Genomic DNA, 23,681 nt, shown 5'->3' on the forward strand with positions numbered 1-23,681 from the left:
GGACTTCCTGTCCTGGCTGGCTTTAAGCCAGTATCCTCAGCTCTCAGCCTCCTGAGTTGCTTCAGGTATGAGCCACCTGAACCTGGCTTCCCCCCCCTTTCCCTTTTTAAATGGTTTGTTGAGAAATAAAATTCATAAACATAAAATTCATAAAATCACAGATTTTAAAGGTGTACAAGTAATACTTTGATTTATATTCAGATATGTATAACTACCCCAAAGTCAATTTTAGAACAGTTTTATCACCTCAGAGAGAAATGCTGTGCCTTTTAGCTACCAGCTTGCTTAACTGTACCCTGTCCAAGCCCTATACATGTATGAATGGAATCATATATGTGATTACTTGTGACTGTCTTCTACCATTTGCCATAGTATTTTTGAGGTGCAGGTCTCCTTTTAAAAGGCACCTTGTTTTATGTTTCTTTATGTAAAAGGCTATGTATGTAGCTAGCTCAGTAGTGTGGCAATGTGCTAGGTTCAATCCCTGGCACTGAGAAGGAAAAATAAAATTGAATTTCTTCATGTAGGTTCTTTTTTTATTTATTTATTTTTGTAGTTGTTGGTTGTGGGTCTTGAACTCTGGGCCCAGGCGCTGTCCCTGAGCTCTTCAGCTTGAGGTGAGTGCTCTACCACTTGAGCCACAGCTCCACTTGAAGCTTTTTTGGGTAGTTTATTGGAGATAAAAGTCTCATGGCCTTTCCTGCCTGGGCTGGCTTTGAACCTCAATTCTCAGATCTCAACCTCCTGAGTAGCTAGGATTACATGGGTTCGCCACCAGCGCCTGGCTGCTCTTTTTTAATACCTTATGGGATAGATAATTATCTTATTTAATATTTAGGTCTTGTTATTAGTGATGAGGTATGAGTTAAACATGTACAGTAAAACCAGAGAAATAATTTTAAAGAAACAATAGATGTGATTTTTACTATTTTAGGGGTTCCTTAGCAATATGAATATCTTGGTGCATTCATACTTTTAAAAACCTTTGTAAAAATGTTAGGTGATATGACAAAATTAACGGGACTTAAGAAACAAAGAACTTCCACTCATCTGGTCGAACCACTACTAAATAACCCCATGCTGCTGATCACACGTATAGTATATATGTGTACACTGGAGGGGAACCAGGAAGACGACACAGAATTAGAGGGAATCAGGGAAAAACATACAACAGTGGGACCCATTAGCTGCACTGGACATTGACCAAAATGAACTAAGCAACTTAATGGCAGCGATGGGAGGGGGGGAACAAATGGGAAAGAGGGAACAGCTGACGCTATGCAAAACAAAAGAAATGTACATACCACCCAATGTGGAAGAAATAACTGTATTGCAAAGCTCACAGAACTCATAAATGTTATAGACCGTGATAGACAATTTGCTCCAGGAAAGTTAGAATGTGTTTGTGACTTTAACTGAGGATCACTATCCCACAATATTGTGAAATTTGGGAAAGTATATAATCACTTAATCAAAAAATAAAAAATTAAAAAAGGAAAAAAAATAGAAACCTTTGTAAAAGTATTCATTTTTAAATGAGTACATAAAATAGTAAAGAAAAACATTAAAAATAGTAATAAAGATGTTTGGTAATTCATACATATTTAAAAATCTATGCACTTACATTCTCTGTATTTCCATGATTCATTGTGTCTCTTTTGAGAATACATTAGCTTTTTGCTGCTTCATGACATGTACTCGACATAAATTGTGCAGGTGTAAAATACACAGTTTTATCAGTTTTGACCTAAGTATATGTCCTCAAAACTATTCCATAGTTAACATACCCATTACCCCCAAGAGTTTCCTTGAGAACATTCTTAATGTCTGAGTTATGTTTTGGTTACTTGTTTATATATTTAAATCCCAGAGTGGACTGTCACCTTCTGAGCTGGGATGGCTTCCTTTAGCATGTCATATTCAAAAGTGAGCAAAGGTATAATATACCAACTGGTATGGAAACTTTCTTTTGAAGAAAACAATGAGTCTACTTTTGGTTGGCCTATATTAATTTGGATTGTTTCTGTTTTTTAAAATTTTTAGAAAGTATTTTTGTTCTGATGTAATTCCCTACCTTTTCTTTATGACAGAAATTTGCATATTTAATATTGACTTTTAAAATCATACTGTTTAAGTCATGCCAAAGCTTACAAATAAGTTAACTTTATGACATTTAAAGATAATCTAACTTCTTGAATTTATTTTTCCTTAGTTCATCCCTCCTTTTAAATGGGAAGCAAATTCATATAGCTTACTTGAAAGAGTTTGACAAGTTGTTGTTAATTGGCCTACCTGCTGAAGAGTAAGTTGAGATTTTTATTTAATATAAGAAATATTGGTAACAAATCTGGTATCATTAAAATGGTGACATTTGATCAAAAGACAGACTACTAATGAGTGTTGTGATGTAACGCTATGTTGTGCAAGTGTAGTGGTTACCTATATTCATCTAGTATGAATAGGGTATAAAGATGCACCGAGGTTCCTCTGGACACACAGAGGCTATAGGCTATCTGTACACTTTTCTCTTTGGTGATACAGAGGTGGCTGATAGATGAGCTTGTCTTCTGCTCAGAATTTTAACAGTGTTTTAATACAGATTTTACATATTTTCAATTTACTTACCGTTGTTGGAAAATTAAGGGTCAGCAGAAGGATATTTTGTCCAAGGTTGAAGGTCTTTAACAAAACATTGAGTACCTATAACTTTCCTAGTGATACATCTTAAACGATTACATCTTCCTCATAGCTTTTTTTTCAAGTATTTTGAAATACATCTTATTTTTGTAGTTAGTAATAGAGGCATGATTGACACTCATAATTAACTGACCCTGACCCTAACCCTAACCCTAACCCTCTAACCCTAACCCTCTAACCCTCCAACCCTAACCCTAACCCTAATCCTCTAACCCTAACCCCCTAACCCAGACCCCTAACCCCGACCCCGACCCCGACCCCAACCCTAACCCCTAAGCCTAACCCCAACCCCAACCCCAACCCTAACCCTAACCCAACCCCAACCCCAACCCTAACCCTCTAACCCTAACCCTAACCCTCTAACCCTAACCCTCTAACCCTAACCCTAACCCTCTAACCCTAACCCTAACTATCTAACCCTAACCCTCTAACCCTAACCCTAACCCTCTAACCCTAACCCTAACCCCCTAACCCTAACCCTAACCCAACCCTAACCCTAACCACCCTAACCCTAACCCTAACAACCCTAACCCTCACCCTCACCCCGACCCCCACCCCCACCCTTACCCTCACCCTCACCCTAAACCCTAACCCTACCCTAACCCTAACCCTAAACCCTAACCCTAACCCTCTAACCCTAACCCCCTAACCCTAACCCCAACCCCAACCCCAACCCTAACCCAACCCTAACCCTAACCCAACCCTACCCCTACCCCTAACCCCAACTCCAACCCTAACAACCCTAACCCCAACCCTAACAACCCTAACCCGAACCCTAACCCCAACCCTAACCCCAGCCCCAGCCCCAACCCCAACCCTAACCCTGACCCTACCCCTATCCCTGACCCTACCCCTGACCCTGACCCTGACCCTGACCCTAGCCCCAGCCCCAGCCCCAACCCAAACCCCAACCCTAACCCTAATCTAACCTAACCCTAACCTAACCCTAACCCCAACCCTAAACTCAACCCCAACCCCAACCCCAACCCCAACCCTAACCCCTATCCCTATCCCTAAACCTAACCCTCACCCTCACCCCGACCCCCACCCCCACCCCCACCCTCACCCTCACCCTAAACCCTACCCTAACCCCAACCCCAACCCTACCCCTACCCCTAACCCTACCCCTACCCCTAACCCCTAACCACTAACCCCCAACCCCAACCCCAACCCTAACCCTAACCTAACCCTAACCCTAACCTAACCCTCACCCTAACCCTCACCCTGACCCTAAACCCTGACCCTGACCCTAACCCCAACCCCAACCCGAACCCCTAACCCTAACCCCAACCCCAACCCGAACCCCTAACCCGAACCCCAAACCCGAACCCGAACCGCAACCCCAACCCCAACCTCAACCCTGACCCTGACCCTAAACCCTAACCCTTAACCCTAACCCCAACCCCAACCCCAACCGCAACCCCAACCCTAACCCCTAACCCCGAACCCCGAACCTCGAACCCGAACCCTAACAACCCGAACCCAAACCCTAACCCTAACCCTAACCCAACCCTAACCCAACCCTAACCCTAACCCAACCCTAACCCAACCCTAACCCCAAACCCTAACCCTAACCCCTAACCCTAACCCCTACCCCTAACCCTACCCGTAACCCTACCCCTAACCCTACCCCTGACCCTACCCCTGACCCTGACCCTAGCCCTAGCCCCAGCCCTAACCCCAGCCCCAGCCCCAGCCCCAACCCCAACCCTAACCCCAACCCCAACCCTAACCCCAACCCTAACCCCTATCCCTAACCCTCACCCTCACCCCGACCCCCACCCCCACCCTTACCCTCACCCTCACCCTAAACCCTAACCCTACCCTAACCCCAACCCCAACCCCAACCCTACCCCTACCCCTAACCCCTAACCACCAACCCCAACCCCAACCCCAACCCTAACCCTAACCCCCTAACCCTAACCCTCACCCTGACCCTGACCCTAAACCCTGACCCTGAGCCTAACCCCTAACCCTAACCCCAACCCCAACCCCTAACCCCAACCCCAACCCCAACCCCAACCCCTAACCCGAACCCCAACCCCAACCCGAACCGCAACCCCAACCCCAACCTCAACCCTAACCCTGACCCTGACCCTGACCCTAACCCTGACCCTGACCCTAACCCTGACCCTCCCCCTGACCCTAACCCTGACCCTCCCCCTGACCCTCACCCTGACCCTCACCCTGACCCTCACCCTGACCCTAACCTAAATCCTGGCCCTGGCCCTGACCCTGACCCTAACCCTTACATGCACCTAACATGTGCCATTAGACATACAATAACCTTAACAAAACATGCTTAAGGTGGGTCCAAGTTTCCAAAAAGAGATAAATAGCACTCAATCCCCACCCATATGTGTATGGAATCGCAGTTGTGTGAACAGAATGAAAGCACAGCTGACTACTCATTCCAGGCTCCAGGCTCCTCCAAAATTAGGCACAGCGGGGCCCACCACATCAATGATGGTAAAGGAAGAACTCTAAGCAAAACAACCCCACAACTGCTGAACTGGCTACACATACACCATAAAACCATACATGTTTGGAATCATGAATACTAACACATATTTCAAATGTACCTTGACTCTAACTCAACTCAAAATCCTAAGAGATATCCTAACGTGTGCTCATCCTAACACATACCTTAACACTAACATGTACCCAAACCCTAATAAGTACCCTACCACATAGTCGAAACCATACAGGTATCAATTCATGAACACTCACATGTAACTCAAACATGCCCTAACTCAAACCCAAATCATAACCCTATGAGATACCCTAACATAACCTAACATGAACCCTAACATGTGCTCTAACCCTAACTCATGCCATAATCCAATCCTAATGTGCATACCCTACCACAAACCCTACCACATACTCTAACATGTAGCCTGACAATTGTATACCATAAACCTCATACCCTAAACACATACTCTAAAAATTAACAATTATCCTAACAGGTACCCCAACATGTACTCTAAACTCTGCAAGTATCCTTACATGTTTCCTAACATATGCCCTAATATAAGTACACTCACATGTACTCTTACCATACATATACCTTAATATACCCTAACAGATGCGCTAACCTTAACCAAAACCATAACCCTAACCCATACTCTACCATGTGTCTTAACTCTATCATATGATCTAACGTGTACCCAAACACATACTCGAACCATTAACACATAGCCTAACAAGAACCCTAACATGTACTCTTAAACATACATGTACCCTAATATGAACCACAGCATGTACTCTAAACAGTAATGCACCCTAGGAAGTACCCTATCAAGTACTCTAAACCATACAGGTACCCTTACATGTACCCCCAACTAAACCCATGTCACAACCTAATACATGCCTACCCTAACGCATATTCTAACATGCACTCTAACACGTTACCATGTACCATTACAAGTACCTTCATATATACTCTAAGCAGGTACATTACCCTAACCATGTATCCAAACCATAACATGTATCCTAAGATGTACCCTAACACTACCATGTGCTCCAAACTTTACATCCACCCTAAGTACCCAAACTATCTATGCATAAACTAACACGTACTCTAACCCTAATCTAAACCCTAACAAATACCCTAACACATATCCTAACCACAACACAAATCTTAACCACTACCACATACTCTAAACTTGACATGCATCCTAACAAGTACATCGTATGTAATGAACAATACCATTACACATAGCTTAATCCTAACCCGTGCCCTCACACAAGCCCTAACCCTAACAAATAGCCTCGCTATTAACACATATCCTAACACACACCCTAACATGTACAGCAACAAGTACCTAAACACACACTCTAAACCTTACAAGCATTCTAACATGACCCTTAACATACTCCAATGCATATCCTAACACATGCCCAACTCAAATCCTAAACCTAACATATTCTATAACACATAATCTAACATGTACTCTAAATCCTAACATGTTAGGTAAAAAGTATGCTAACACATACTCTAAACCATATGGGTACCCTTACATGAATCCTAACATGTACCCTGACACATAACCTAACCCTAACACATACTGTAACCACTAACATGTACCCTAACAAGTACCTTAACACATAGGCTAAACCATACAGGTATCTGACATATGCCCCAAACATACACCAACATATAAAATAACACTGTAACTCTAACATGAACCCTAACGGGTACACCAACATACACTCTGAGCCATACTTGCACTCTAAAAAGCCCACACCCTAACACACCCAAAGCCACTCACCAATCTTTAGCCCTACCCTAAACTGTTCAGTAACTCAAATTCATATGAAACCATATAACATGTTCAACAATCATAACCACTCCCAAAACCTAACACAGTAATTAACTGTAACTCTTACCCCTTTCCTAACAGGTCCCCTAACCATTACTTGTTCCATAATCTACTTCATAAAAAGTCCATAACCCTAACCCATCCCACAAAGTTCTTCCACATTCGTTACCTAACCCTGCACCTTTCCTAAACACTTATCCTAACACTTCCCCTAACAGAGTCCCCAACCTCTCCCTTTGTCTACCATGTTCTCTATTCACTTCCCTAACCCTCAACCTGACATTCCATAACCCAATGTTAAATAACTTTCTGTAACTCCTAACTTCACTAGATCCCTAATCCTAAAACATTCACTAACCATAATCCACTGTCTTTCTGTAACACTGACTCTAATCATAACTTTTTCCCTATTCTAACCAGTTTATGAACCAAAACTAAAAACTTAACCTCCATCCCAAGTAGCCTAAACAACACCCAACCTTAACCCTACCTGTAACATCAACAACCCTACACTTGAACTCTAACCTCAATCATACCAACCCTAAAAACAGTAGCCCTAACAACCCTAATCAATAACACTACCCCTGACCACTAACAACAACCCTATTCCTTTACCCTATTTCTCAAAAACCCTAGTCCTTAAGTCTATTCCTCCCCTAGCTCAGGGGGATGGGTTAGGGCTGCTGAATGTATTAGGTACACAGTTATTCTATGGACCTGAGTTAACAAATGGCTTTGGGTTAGGACTAAGATTTGTGAGTGGCTTAGGGTACATGTTAAGGGTACAGGTGCCCTAAGCAAAACTTGACTCTACCATTAACATCAACAACCTTATACCTAAACCCAAACCCAAACCAGACCCACCCTAACAACAGTAGCCCTAGTAACACTAGCCCCTACTGTCACCACCCCAAACTCCTGGAAACCAAAATCTTAACCTAAATCCCAACCCCACCCACACCTTGGTACTTACCAGACTTACCTGCGTCCTTGGAGGTAGAGGGCTTTCTTTCATCAAACCTGCTTAAGCTGGGTCCAATTTTCACACAGAGATACATAGCACACAATACCCACCCATATCCTCACATGTGCATGCATGACAGGTGTGTAAACAGAGTGAAAGCACAGCTGACTGCTCATTCCAGTCTCCAGTCTCCCCCAGTTAGGCATAGCAGGGCCCACACCATCGAGCAGGGAAGGGCAAGGACTCTGAGCAAACCAACCCCACAACTGCTGAAGCCATGGGAGTGGCCTAACATACACTCTAAACCATACAGGTTTGGAATCCTGAACACTAACATGTGCCTAAAACATGCCTTAACTCTAACCCAAATCATAACCCTAAGAGATACCATAACATGTGTGCTAATCCTTACATGTACCTTAATCCTAACATGTACTAGAACCCTAACACATACCTGAACATATACTGTAACCCACACAAGTATCCCTACATGTACCCTAACATGTACCCCTATTGCACTCTAACATGTGCTCTAACACATACCTTAACCCTAACACATAATCTAACCCTAACTTGAACCCTAATCACTAACACATACAAGAACAATTACCCTAACTCTCAATCTTATAGGCACCCTTACATATACCCAAACATCTACTTAAACATAAACCAGCAATGTACCATAAACCTTATTTTTATCATAATATACACCATAATATATAATCTAAACCTATAGGTACTCTTACATGGACCTTGCCATGTACCACAAGCATACACTAATGTATGCCCCAACCGTAACATAAACCTTAGCAGATACCCTAACATATACTCTAACCACAGCATACATTCTAATCGCTATCACATACTCTAAATCCTACACCCATAACAAGTACCGTACACTTATACCAACACACATCCTAACATGTTGCCTATCCCAAACCGAAACTGTAACCCTAACATGTACCCTAAATCTAACACATGCCCTAACAAGTACTCTAACATGTACTTCAAGTCACGCATGTATTATATGTATAATAACATGTGTACCACAAATGCCCTAAAATGATTTCTAACATGTACTCAAAACACTAACTCATATCCTAACAAGTACCCGAGCACATACTGTAAACCATACAAGTACCCTTACAAACACTGTAACATGTACCCCAAAGTAATATAAATCCTAATAGGTGTCTTAACTTTAACACATATCTTAACTCTATCAGATTCTCCAATAGTATTTTCACTCTAACACACTATACATGCTCCAGACACTAACACACATGGTAACAAGTACCTTAACACATACTCTATAACCCACACAGGGAACCCTTACATGTACCCTGAATGTACACTAACATACTCTAACCAAAACAAAAACCCTGACCTTAACAGATACAATAACATGTACCCTAACCACCTACACATACTGTCAAAAGTACCCTAATACATAGTCTAAAATGTACAAGTACCCATACATATACCTTTACATGTACCTCACATATGTACTTCACCCCAAGCTGTACCTTAATCCTAACATGTACTTTAACATGCACCCTAATATACCCTAACACTACTCTAATCCACACAGATATCCTTATATACACCTAACATATACTCTACCTACTCTAACACATAGCATAATGTGTGCCCAAACCCTAACATGTACCTTAACAATTCCCCTATGAAGTATGCTTACCCATACCATAACTTGTGCCCTAACACATACCTAACAGGTTCCCTAACCCTAATACATACTTTTAACACTAACAAATTCCCTATCAAGTACCCTAACTGTTACACATACCCTAACATATGCCCTAACACATACCATCACCCAAACAAAACCTGTTTCAGGTGGGCCAAAGTTTCCAGAGAAACAAAGCATGCAATCCCCAACCATATCCTCACAGGGAAGGTGTGTCAACAGATGACCATTCATTCTAATCTCCTGTCTCATCCAAAGTTAGGCCTAGCAGGACCCATGCCTTCAAGCATAACAGGAGGACTCTGAGTAAAACCCCACGACTGCTGAAGGCCATTGGACTGACTGGACATACACTGTAAATCTACAGGTCTGGAATTATGAACACCAACAAGTACTTCAATATGCCCTAACTCTAACCCAAATCATAACCCTAAAAGATACCCTAACACGTGTGCCAATCTAACACATACCTTAACAGTAACATATGTCCTAACATGTACTCAAACACTAACAACTACCTGAACATGTACTGTAAACCACACAAGTATACTTACATGCACACTAACATGTACCCCTAAATGTACTCCAACACATACTCTAATATGTACTCTAACAGACAGCTTAAACCTAAAACATGCCCTAATGTGTACTTTAACACAGAACCCTAACATCTATCCTAGCAAATACCCTAATCACTAAGACATACAGTAACAATTACCCTACCAATACTCTAAACCATACAGGTACCCTTACGTGCACCTTAATATGTACCACCAATGTACCTTAATACATACCCTAACACACACCCTCATCCAAAGCCTAACATACATACCCTACCACAAACCTTACCACATACTCTAACACGTAACCTAACAAGTACCATAACCCTAATACATACCCTAAACATGTATTCTAAACATTAACAATTATCCCAACTGGTACCCCAACATGAACTGTAACTCTGCAAGGATCCTTACATGTTTCCTAACTTGTGCCCTAATAGAAGTCCCATCATACATATACCTTAATATACCCTAACAGGCGTGCTAACCTTAACCAAAACAATAACTCTAACCCACACCCTACCATGTGCCTTAACTCTACCATACAGTCTAACCTGAACTCAAACGCATACTCAAAGTATTAACAGCCTAACAAGAACACTAACAGGTACTTTATACATGTACCCTAACATGAACCCTAGCATGTACTCTAACACTAATGCACCCTAGCAAGTACCCGAACAAGTACTCTAAACCATGCAGGTACTCTTACATGTACCCCAAATCCTCATACCCTAATACATCCTACCCTAATGCATATCCTAACATGTTCTAAACACTACAATATACCATAGCAAGTACCCTCATATATACTCTGAACAGGCACATTGCCCTAACATATACCCTAAGCCAAAGCCTAACCATATACCCAAACCATAATGTGTGTCCTAATCTGTACCCTAACACTACTATGTGCTCCAAACTTTACATGCACCCTAACAAGTACCCAAACATATACATTAACATATACTCTAACCCTAAGGCAAACTCTAACAAATATCCTAAGACATATCCTAACCACAACACATATCTTGACCACTACCACGTACTGTACCTCAAATACACCCTAACAAGTACCTCCTATTTACAGAACCATACCAAACACACGGCTTAATCCTAAACTGTACCCTCATATGTGCCCTAACCCCAACACGTAACTTAACCCTAACACATAGCCTCACTCTTCACATATTGAACAAGTACTCTAAACCTAACATGCATTCTAACATGTCCCCTAATGTACCCCAATGCATATCCGAACACGTGCCTTAAACCTTAACTCAAATCCTAGCATATTTTCTAACACGTACCCTAACCCTAACACGTATCCTAACACATATCCTAACATGTACTCTAAATCCTAACATATAAGGTAAAAATTATGCTAACACATCCTCTAAACCATACAGGTACTCTTACATGTACCCTAACACATACCATAACACATTCATGTCCTAACCCTAACATGTACTCTAACCACTAACATGTATGATAACAAGTACTCTAACATAGTCAGTACACTAACATGAACCCTAAATACACCCATAACATCAAAAACCCTACAATTGAAATCTAACCTCAATCATACCAACCTTAAAAACAGTAGCCCTAACAACCCTAAACATCAACATCACCCCTGACCACTGACAATCCTATTCCTTTACCCTATTTCTCAACAACCCAAGTGCTTAACCCTATTCCTCCTCTAGCTCTGGGGGATGGGTTAGGGCTGCTGAATGTATTAGGTACACCATTATTGTATGCATTTGACTTGGCAAATGGCTTCGGGTTAGGCCTAAGATTGGTGAGTGGCTTAGTGTATATGTTAAGGGTACAGGTACCCTAAGCAAAACTTGAACCTACCATTAATATAAACAAACAACCCTATACTTGAACCCAAACCCAAACCAGACCAGTTGTAACAACAGTAGCCCTAGTAACACTAGCCCCTATTGTCACCACCCCAGACTCCTGGCAACCCAAGTTTCTTAACCTAATCCCAACCCCACCCACACCCTGATACTTAACAGACTTACCTGCATCCTTGGAGGTAGATGGCCTTCTTTCATCAAACCTGCTTAAGCTGGGTTCAATTCTCACACAGAGATACATAGCACTCAATCCCCACCCATACCCTCATATGTGTATGCATGGCAGGTGTGTGAACAGAGTGAAAGCACAGCTGACTGCTCATTCCAGTCTCCAGTCTCCCCCAAAGTTGGGCATAGCATGGCCCACACCACTGAGCAGGGTAGGGCAAGGACTCTGAGCAAACCAACCCCACAACGGCTGAGGCCATGGGAGTGGCCTAACATACACTCTAAAACATACAGGTCTGGAATCTGAACACTAACATGTGCCTCAAACATGCCCTAACTCCAATCATAGCCCTAAGAAATACCATAACATGTGTGCTAACCCTTACACATACCTGAACCCTAACATGTACCCAAACCCTAACATATACCTGAACACGTGCAGTAAACCACACATGTACCCTAAGATGTACCCTCCAATATACTCTAACATGTTCCCTAACACATAACTTAACTCTAACATGTATCCTAACACATACTCTAACCCTAACATGTACCCCAATTACTAACGTACAGCAACAAATTACCCTAACGCAGTCTAAACCATACACACACCCTTACATACACCAGAACAACAATGTGTCTTAACAATACCCTAACATGTGGTCTGGTCTTAATATATACCATAATCCTACCAAACATACCTAAAACCTAAACCATGACATACCTAAACCCTAACACATACCCAACCTCTAACACAAACCTGCTACCTACTAAAATTTTACCCTTACCCTAACATATATTATAACATATACTCAAGATACTAACATGTATAGTAACAATTACTCTTACATGAACTTTGAACAAAACAGGTACTCTTACATGTACCCTAGCATGTACCCCAAACACTCTAATGTATACCCTAAGATAGAAATTAAAAGATACTCTGACATGTAACCTAAACATAACATGTACCTTAACCACTGTCACGTACTGTAAACCTTACATATACCCTAAGAAGTACCCTCAACTTATGCCAACACACATCCTAACATGTTGTCTAACCTAAACTGTAACTGTAACCCCAACACATACTCAAACATGTACTCAAACACTACTCTAAACATGTGCACATATCTTACAACGTAATCTCATGTGTACTTCAAGTCATAAGTGTACTATAACACCTGCACAACACATACCGTTTCCTAACATATACTCCAAATGATAACTCATATCCTAACAAGCAACCTAACACTTATTCAAAACCATGCAAGTACTCTTAAACTCACTCAAACGTGTACCCCAAAGTAACCTAATATACACCCTAATGTGTGCCCTAACTTTACCAAGTATTTTAATCCTAACAGATTTCACAATAGTACTCTAACACATTAAACATACTCTAGACACTAACATAAATGGTAACAAGTACCCTAACATGTACTCTATAAAGCATACAGGTAAGCTTACATGTACCCTGAAATCACCTAATATACTCTAACCCTGACCCTAATATGTATTCTATCAAGTACCTTGACATGTACTGTAAAATATACAAGTATCCATACATGTACCCTAACATGTACCCTAACATACCCTAATAAGTACTGTAAACCACACAAGTATCTTTTTATGCACCCTAACATGTATCCCCAATGGTCCATAACACAGCCTAACATGTGCCCTAACCCTATAAGGTCCCCTAACACATACCATAGTATCTGCCGTAAGACACACTCTAACAAGTGCCCTAACATGTACCGTAACCCTAACAAATCCCCTATCAAGTACCCTAATTCTAAAACATACCCTAACATGGACCCAAACACATAGCCTAATGTGTGTCATTACCATGTGTATTAAACCTAACAGATTTCCCAATAGCACTGTAATGCACTAAACATGCTCTGCACCCTAACCCATATGGTAACAAGTACTGAAACATGTACTCTATAAACCACAAGTGTACCCTGAATGTACCCTAACAAAATATAATCCATACTCTACTAATAAATATGGTAACAAGGACCCTAACATGTACTCTAACCCAGTTACCCTTACATACACCCTCACACCTTCACACAAAAACTAACCCAAACCTTAATACCCTTACACATACTCTAATCCTAACATGTATATTAACATGTGCCCCAACCACTAACACACACAGTAACAAGTACCCTAACACATCAGGTACTCTTACAAGCACCTTAACATGTACCCCAAATGTACCCTAACACTAACCCTAAGCAATACCCTAACACACATCGTAAACCTAACACAATATTGACATGTATCCTGAAACATCATAGCCTGCATAGTTCCCTAACCTGTGCTCTTAAGCCTAAGTTCCCTTACGAGCACCCTAACATGTACTCAAAATGTAACCCAACACATACCCTAACACGTGCCCAAAAAATAACCAAAACCATAACCTTAACCAATACCCTAACATATGTTCTAACCCATGTCCTAACCCAAACACATACTCTAACACATATCCTAATAAATACCCTAACCACTGTAACCTTCATGTAGCACAAATGTATAACCTGACACACGACCTAGTGCTGGCTCTAGTCCTAACATGTACCTTAACCCTAACATGTACCCTAAAATGTTCCCTAACATATACCCCATCATACACCCTAACTCTGGCCCATACTCACACCCTAACATAAACCCTAACCTAAATCCACACACAAACATGTATCCTAACACCTTATGTACCTTAAACTGTGCCTCAACCCTAAAATGTATGGTAAACATTAACATGTATCCTAACAAGTACCCTAACACGTACTCCAAGTGATACTTACATGCACCCTAACATGTACCCAACATGCATCCTAACATGTACCCTTATACATACCTAACATGTACCTAACAAGTACCCTAACACGTACTCCAAGTGATCCTTACATGCACCCTAACATATACTTACATGTACCCTAACATGTACCCTTACACATATCTAATCCTAACACATAGCTTAACCCTAACAATCCCACTTACCATAACTGTACCATGTGCCCTAATGTATACCCTAACCACTAGTATGTACAGAATCAAGTAATCTAACATGTATTAAACCATAAAGGTTTATGTTCACCCTAACATGTACCCCAAACCTACCCCAAATGCATGCCCTAACATGTACCCTAATGTACCTTAAACCCAAACACTATCTTAACATGTTCCCTAACATGTACCCCCACCATACACCCTAACTCTGAACCCATACTCACATCTTAACATGTGCCTTAGCCCACACTCATACTTATACCCTAAGACATACCCTAAGCCATTCAGCAATCTTATGGCCTCACCCTAAACCAGCTGCTAACCCAAATCCATAACTGTTTGACTAACACTTTCTACAACTCCCCAAACCTACATTAACCCTTTACTAACAAATTACCTAATCCTCACTTGTTCCATACCCACTCTGAAGACCGCTCCATAACATATCCATCATCCTAACCCATCCCACAAAGTTCTTCCTTGCATGTTCCCAAACTAACTCTGAACCTAACTTTAACATGTATTTTAACCCTAACAGATTTCACAATAGCACTCTAATACATTACACATACTCTAGACACTAACATATGGTTAAAAATAGCCTAACACATACTCTATGTACCCTGAATGTACCCTAGCATACTCTAACCCCGACCTTAACATATACCCTAACATGTACTCTAACAAGCACCCTGACACATACTCTAAAAAACTGTAACCCTAACACACATCCAAACATGTACTCTAATACAAGCTCTAAACACTTACATGTATCCTACAAGTACTCTAACATGTACTTCAAGTATTACATGTACCCTAAAGTGTGCACAACACAGGTAACCTTACATATACCCCAAATGTATAAGTACCCAAACATGTACTCTATAAACCTAACCTTAGCCTGACCCATTCCATAATCCAAATGCTAATCCCTTCCATAACTCCTAACTTAACCAGATCCCTAACCCATTCTCTAACTAATCCATTATCATATGGTAACATTGACCCTAACACTAACTTAGCTCTTCATACAAACCTGCTCTGTTTGGCTAATGGAAAACCCAGCACCTGATCTAACCTATTTGTGATCCATAACAAAAAATTTAATTCTAACTTCCACCCTGAGTAGCCTAAAACACCCAAACTTAACCCTGCACTTAGCAACAACCCTATACCTATAACCAATTCCTCAACAATTCTTTCATAACCTTATGCCTCTCATAGCTTTGGGAAGTTGGTCAAAGCTCCTGAATGTGTTAGGTACACACTTTGTGAATGGATTTGAGTTAGCTCACAGCTCAGGACAGTGGGCAGGGTTGGGGCCTAGAGTCATCAAAGTTGTTCTGACAAGTAACAACTTACCAAGCAGGAAGGAGTAGGCCTCCCTTCCTCACAAATGCCTTCACCCCTTCTCCAGGTAACATAAGCACAGATGAAAGCATGGTAGAGATGGGGATGCAGACCTAAGTTGGGTCTCAGTCTGCCAAAGCATACATTGAGTTGTAGAGCAAGATTCTACATGCATAATTCCAAGTGTGCGAACTCTCCCCAGTTTCTCCTGACACTCAGTACATTTTCTCCTCAAAGTGCCTACAGGCAGAGGCAGGCAACCAGCAACAAAGGCTAGGCATCCAGGAGCCCTGTCACAGACAAGTGGGACCTGGTATGTCTGACAAGGAAAAGAAAAAGGCTAGGTTATGCCTTCTGCTACCCTCAAAAAATCCTTATCAGAATGTGGACATGACTCCAGTCTACAGAAACTGATTGGCTTCTAAGGCATGAAATGGAGAGCTTAGTGTTGAGGTGTTGCCCTAGCCTGTGAAGAGCCCTGAACACAGTATCACCAGAATTCAACAAAGCAAACTGAAATACCTTGGAATGCCTGACAAAATGTCTGTAAGGTGTATGTAATGAAAACAAACATGTGTCACACATCCTCTCACCCCCTAACCACCATACCTTATGCAGGACATAGCTGAAAGCTCAGTGAAGACTTGGTGCCATGGATACAGGCCTGGGATGAGCCTAATGTGGTCAATTTGTTCTGACAGGTATCAACTTACCAAGCAGGATGGGAGAGGCTTCACCTCGTTCTCCAGGCCCAAGTGTAGACATGAAAGTATAGATGAAAATTTGATGCAGACTCTGAGAAACGCCAGCGGCAAGAGCAAGTTCTGATGGGATCCGATCCGTCCAGACCATCCCACGTTGGTCTATACACCATGAACCTATATTCGTGATTCCAAGCTTCCAGGTTCTCCCCATTTTATCCTGACACTCTTGTGTGTTTTCTTCTCAAAATGCCTATAGTCAGAGGAAGACAACATGCATCAAAGTCTGAAAATCATGGAAAACAAAGACTAGAGAGAAAGAACCAGGGCCAAGAGCTGAGGCACTTGCCTAGCTTGTGGGAGGCCCTGGAACACTGGAATTCAGCTACAGGAAATTGAAACACCTTTGTGTACCTAATAATGTGTAAAAGAGGGCTAGGAACATGGCTTAGTGGCAAAGTGCTTGCCTAGCATGCATGAAGCCCTGGGTTCAAATCCTAAATACCACATACACAGAAAAATCTGGAAGTGGTGCTGTGGCTCAAGTGGTAGAGTGCTAGCCCTGAGTGAAAGAACTCAGGGACATTGCCCAGGCCCTGAGTTCAAGCCCCAGGACAGGCCAAAAAAATGTATTAAATATCTATGTTATGAAAATAAAAAAAAATCTCTGTGCTGGTGCTGGGGCTTGAACTCAGGGCCTGGGTGCTCTCCCTGAGTTGTTTTTGTTCAGTGCCAGTGCTGTATCACTTGAACCACAGCTCCACTTCTAGATGAACCAGAATAGGAATTGGACATCCTTTAGAGTAGGCCTAGTCATAGCTGGCCGAAACTGCAGCTGTTGCCAACAAGGGAAAGGCCCGGATGTGGAGAAAGCCCAAACCAGGAGCTCAGGGAAGGCCCAGACCCAGGGAAGGACGAGACCTAGGGAAGGATGAGACCCAAGGAAGGCCTGGACCCAGGGAAGGCCTGGGGGAAGAACAGGACCCTGGGAAGGGATGGACTCGGGGAAGGCCCAGATTCAAGAAGGAATGGGACTGAGGGAGGCCTGGACCCAGGGAAGCCCTGGACTCGGATATGTGTACTTACAGCAGCCCAGACCCTGAGCGGTCAGGGCGGATGTGCAGCCAGCTACAGAGGCCTGGGGTGGGGCCTGCCTGGTGTGGGGGCTGGTGTGGGGCCTGAAGTGGGGCCTAGCGTGAGACCTGGCGTGGGGCCTGGTATGGGACCTGGTGTGGGGCCCGCATGGTGTAGGGCCTGGTGTGGGGCCTGCCTGGTGTGGGACCTGCCTAGTGTGGGGCCCGCATGGTGTAGGGCCTGGTGTGGGGCCTGCCTGGTGTGGGTGCTGGTGTGCGGCCTGAAGTGGGGCCTAGCGTGAGACCTGGCGTGGGGCCTGGTATGGGACCTGGTGTGGGGCCCGCATGGTGTAGGGCCTGGTGTGGGGCCCGCATGGTGTAGGGCCTGGTGTGGGGCCTGCCTGGTGTGGGGCCTGCCTGGTGTGGGACCTGCCTAGTGTAGAGCCTGGTATGGGGCCTGGTGTGAGCACGCCTGGTGTGGGACCTCCCTGGTGTGGGGCCTGCCTGGTGTGGGGCCTGGCGTGGGACCTGCCTGGTGTAGGGCATAGCGTGGGGCCTGCCTGGTGTGGGGCCTGCCTGATGTAGAGCCTGGTATGGGGCCTGGTATGGGGCCTGCCCGGTGTAGAGCCTGGTATGGGGCCTGGTGTGAGCATGCCTGCTGTGGGACCTCCCTGGTGTGGGTCCTGCCTGGTGTGGGGCCTGCCTGCTGTGGGGCATGGTGTGGGACCTGCCTGGTGGGCCTGGTGTGGGGCCTGGCATGGGGCCTGCCTGCTGTGGGGCCTGCCTGCTGTGGGGCATGGTGTGGGACCTGCCTGGTGGGCCTGGTGTGGGGCCTGGCATGGGGCCTGCCTGGTGTGGGGCCTGGCGTGGGGCCTGCCTGGTGTGGGGCCTGCCTGGTGTGAGGTCTGCCCGTTGTGGGGCCGGGTGTGGGGCCTGCCTGGTGTGAGTCCTGCCAGGTGTGCGGCCTGGTGTGGGGCCTGCCTGGTGTGGGGCCTGGTATGGGGCCTGCTTGGTGTTTGGCCTGGTGTAGGGCCTGGCATGGGGCATGCTGTGGGGCCTGGTGTGGGGCCTGCCTGGTATGAGGCCTGGTGTGGGGCCTGCCTAGTATGAGGCCTGCCTGGTGTGTGGCCTGCCCGGTATGGGGCATGGTGTGGAACCTGCTTGGTCTGGGGTGTGCCTGGAGTGGGGCCTGGTGTGGGGCCTCCCTGGCATGGGGCCTGGCTTCATCAAAGTCACCTCAGAATGTGCTCAAATGACACACCGGCAGAGGCAGACCGCACTGCTCCACGTATTTCCACAGACACCCGCACCCAGGCCTGGGCCTAGACAGCTCCGGAGGCCTGGCTCAGGGCCTAGCCGCACCGAAGTCACCTCAAGAAGGACACAAATGACACACATGGAGAGAAAGGCCGCACTTCACACACTTACACAGACACCCCCACCCAGGCCTGGGCCTAGACAGCTCCGGAGGCCGGCTCAGGGCCTAGCCACACCGAAGTCACCTCAGGAAGGACACAAATGACACACCGGCAGAGGCAGGCCGCACTGCTCCACCCTGTCCCCCACCAGCACCACCCCAGGCCCCGTCCGCGCCCCGTCCGCACCTGGCCAGAGGCTGCTCGTCCTCAGCTCAGCTCCGCCCGTCCTCCGCTCAGCTCCGCTCGCCCTCGCAGTCGCCTCACGGTCCGCTTAGGCCACGCGTCCGGCCTTCTCGACAGACAAGCTGACCGTGCAGAACCCGAGTTCCTCCAGGCGCTTCCTCAGGAGAAAAGCCGCCGGCGCCTGACAGGACCGGGTTGGAAGCCCAGCCCGCCACAAGACCACAGTGCGCCCGCTCAGCTCGGCAGGCCCGAATGCCACCGCGCGCTCTCAGAGGAAAGAGCTTCCCGAGCCGCCCGCGGGACTGCCGTCTCACACAGAACCGGCCCAAACCAGTCCAGCCCTCCGGCCCGCCCCCGCCCCGCTCACTTCCTCTCTCCTGCCCTGCCCCTCACATGCTCTGCCCCACAAGCCCGCCCATACCTGCTCACTCCCAATCTAGTTCCGCCCTTCCCATGCGCTGTCCCCGAAGCCCCGCCCATGGACCACTCACTTCCTCTCTCTAGCCCCGCCCCTCCCGCACAAGCCCGCCCAGGGCTGGGCTCACCTCGGGCGGCTCCCTTCCAGGCTGGGCTGGCAGTGGGCACTGGCCACGAAGCTCAGTGGCGGCCTCGGGGAGTGCTGCACGGCTCTATGGGCCTGGAAGCAGGGAATCGCCCACAGGCTTCAGCACAGAGGCCTGGGCGCCTGTCCCTTCTGTGGCTGGCAGAGACCAGCCTCTGTGTCAGCACAGCCTGGGGCTCCGGGGGGGAGGGTCGGGGTCACCAGCATGGGGTCCGGCCGGTGTCTGCATGTTGGGAACCCTGCAGTAGCCCTGCAGTATCTCCCCGGCCCTGCCCTGCTCCTGCAAAGCGCCGCAGGCCCCGCCCTGCTCCCACAGGCTCCGCCCTGGTCCGGCAGAGCCCCACAAGCCCCCCCCCCTCCTACAGAGCACTGCTAGCTCCGCCCCACTCCCCACAGGCCCCGCCCTGATCCCGGTCCCGCCCTGCTCCTGCTAAGCGCCGCTGGCTCCGCCCCACCCCCCACAGGTCCCGCCCTGGTCCGGCAGAGCCCCGCAAGCCCCGCCCTGGCCCTGCACAGCTGGAAGACCCCGCCCCACTCTGCAGTCCATGCCCTGGTTCCCGCAGAGGCCCCGCCCCGACCAACTGTGGCGGGCCAGCGCTGCAGGATGCGTTGGTGATGGTCATGGGAGTCCATAGCCGCGGGGCCCAGGGCCAATCTCGGAAGAGGAGTGGCAGAGGGGGAGGAGAAGGGGTTAAGGCAAGCGCCCGTGGACGGGACCAGCGGGGTGGGCTGCGGGGCGGGGCCAGGGAGAGGAGGCCCTGAGAGGGGTGGGGCTGCGGGGGAAGGGCCTGCGGGGAGGGGCGGGGCTAGGATTTCCTGGGCGCAGTGGCCCGGGCAGTGCAGCGGCAGTGGCAGGAAGGCGGAGGCGCCAGGGCCAATGGGTGGAACGCTGCACTGGGCGGCACCGCCTGCGTTTGAGACCCTACAGGAAGAAAGAGGGGAAAAAAAGCACAAAAAAGTCCTGAACCAGCGATCTGACCCCTTACCGGAACTCAGCACACCTGTGCGAGGGGAGGAGTCCGGGTCTGTGCAGGGGTGAGGGGAGGGGTACTGGGGTCAGGAGGAGGGGCCAGGTGGAGGAGGGCTCAGGTGGAGAGGGTCAGGAGGAGGGGATCAGGTGGAAGGCTCAGGTGGAGGAGGTCAGGAGGAGGGCTCAGGTGGAGGGGATCAGGAGGAGGGCTCAGGTGGAGGAGGTCAGGAGGAGGGCTCAGGTGGAGGGGATCAGGAGGAGGGCTCAGGTGGAGGAGGTCAGGAGGAGGGCTCAGGTGGAGGAGGGCTCAGGTGGAGGAGGGCTCAGGTGGAGAGGGTCAGGAGGAGGGCTCAGGTGGAGGAGATCAGGAGGAGGGCTCAGGTGGAGGAGGTCAGGAGGAGGGCTCAGGTGGAGGGGATCAGGAGGAGGGCTCAGGTGGAGGAGGTCAGGAGGAGGGCTCAGGTGGAGGAGGGCTCAGGTGGAGGAGGTCAGGAGGAGGGGTCAGGTGGAGGAGGGCTCAGGTGGAGAGGGTCAGGAAGAGGGGTCAGGTGGAGGGCTCAGGTGGAGGAGGGCTCAGGTGAAGGGGATCAGGAGGAGGGCTCAGGTGGAGGAGGTCAGGAGGAGGGGTCAGGTGGAGGAGGGCTCAGGTGGAGAGGGTCAGGAAGAGGGGTCAGGAGGAGGGCTCAGGAGGAGGGGTCAGGAGGAGGGCTCAGGTGGAGGGCTCAGGTGGAGGGGATCAGGAGGAGGGCTCAGGTAGAGAGGGTCAGGAGGAGGAGGTCAGGAGGAGGGCTCAGGTGGAGGGCTCAGGTGGAGGAGGTCAGGAGGAGGGCTCAGGTGGAGGGGGTCAGAAGGAGGGGTCAGGAGGAGGGCTCAGGTGGAGGGGGTCAGAAGGAGGGGTCAGGAGGAGGGCTCAGGTGGAGAGGGTCAGGTGGAGGGCTCAGGTGGAGGAGGTCAGGTGGAGGGCTCAGGTGGAGGGGGTCAGAAGGAGGGGTCAGGAGATGGGGGTCAGGTGGACAGGGGACGGTAGAAGGGGGCAGGGTCCCCTCCTCTGAGCCCAGGGGCGTTTGGGGACAGGGACGAGTGGCCGTGGCGTGGTCAGACCTTGAGGACAAGGGTCCAGGCACGGGCTGAGATCAAAGGCAGTGGCAAAGATGCCTCCTAGACCTAGGGGACAGAGTGTTCTGGGGGTCATGGTCTCCTGGGGGACCGTCTCCTAGACCTGGGGTCAGGGTCTCCTCGAGGTCAGGGTCTTTCTGGGGTTTCATTAATGCTCCTAGGTCTTCTTCAGTGGCCTGAGGCTGGAGTCAGTGTCGGCACAAAGGGCAGCAAAGGCTGAGGGTGGGTATGGCAGGTGGCTGGCATGTGGCATGTGCTGGGGACCCAACCCTGTGCCTCAGGCTGCCCAGGATTCCTCCCAGGTGACAAGAGTGGAAACAGCCGCTGGTCATGTGGGGGGGTAGTGAGTGTCCCCACGGAGGGCCTGAGTGCTGAATGTCCCCACAGTGGGCCAGAGTGCTGAGGCACCCTTACATACACCGGAACATCAACGTCTTTCATAATGTATACCCTAATATGTACCCTTAATACATACCATAACACATACCTAAACCCTAACATATACCCTCACTGTAACACAAACCCTACCACGTACTATAAATTTCAGCTTTTATCATAGCAGTTACTCTTATGTGAACTTTGAACCATACAGTTACTCCTACATATACCCTAGCATGTACCCCAAATGCTCTAATGTATACCCTAACCAAAGATAAAAATTAAAAGATATTCTAACATGTACCCTAGACATTAAATGTACCCTAATACACCCAGCCCATGCTACATTAGGCCGAACACACAGACAGCATTCACCATTCCAAGCTTCTGAACTCGTCCCATTCTCTCACTGCAGCACCTGAGGTCAAGGGCAGTCTCGGAAGAACAAAGAATCAGCGTCCTGCAGGCCCTCCACTGCTGAGCAGGATCTGGAGTATGGCTGAGAAGAAAAAGAAAAAGCAGTCTCAACCACACTGTCTGCTCCTACCTTCTGCTACCGGACCCAGCTCCTAACTAGACAGATCTCAGGCCAGGCCTGAGGCAGTGATGGTTT

At 47.1% G+C, this 23,681-nt stretch overlaps 1 protein-coding gene across 1 annotated transcript in view; it reads left to right on the top strand.

Annotated features, from left to right (window-relative positions):
* Positions 1–17,858, top strand: part of LOC122127944 (protein inturned-like) — a 39,584-nt gene extending 21,726 nt beyond the window's left edge. Inside the window, exons 7-8 of the mRNA XM_042702260.1 lie at positions 2,213–2,302; positions 17,369–17,858. Coding sequence (XP_042558194.1) covers positions 2,213–2,302; positions 17,369–17,495 — 217 coding nt within the window. The 3' untranslated portion in view covers positions 17,496–17,858. The remainder of the gene's footprint in view (positions 1–2,212; positions 2,303–17,368) is intronic.
* The last annotated feature ends 5,823 nt before the right edge of the window (positions 17,859–23,681 follow it).

This window comes from Dipodomys spectabilis, unplaced genomic scaffold (assembly GCF_019054845.1).
Source record: "Dipodomys spectabilis isolate Male_0828 unplaced genomic scaffold, ASM1905484v1 ptg000318l, whole genome shotgun sequence".
NCBI lineage: Eukaryota > Metazoa > Chordata > Mammalia > Rodentia > Heteromyidae > Dipodomys > Dipodomys spectabilis.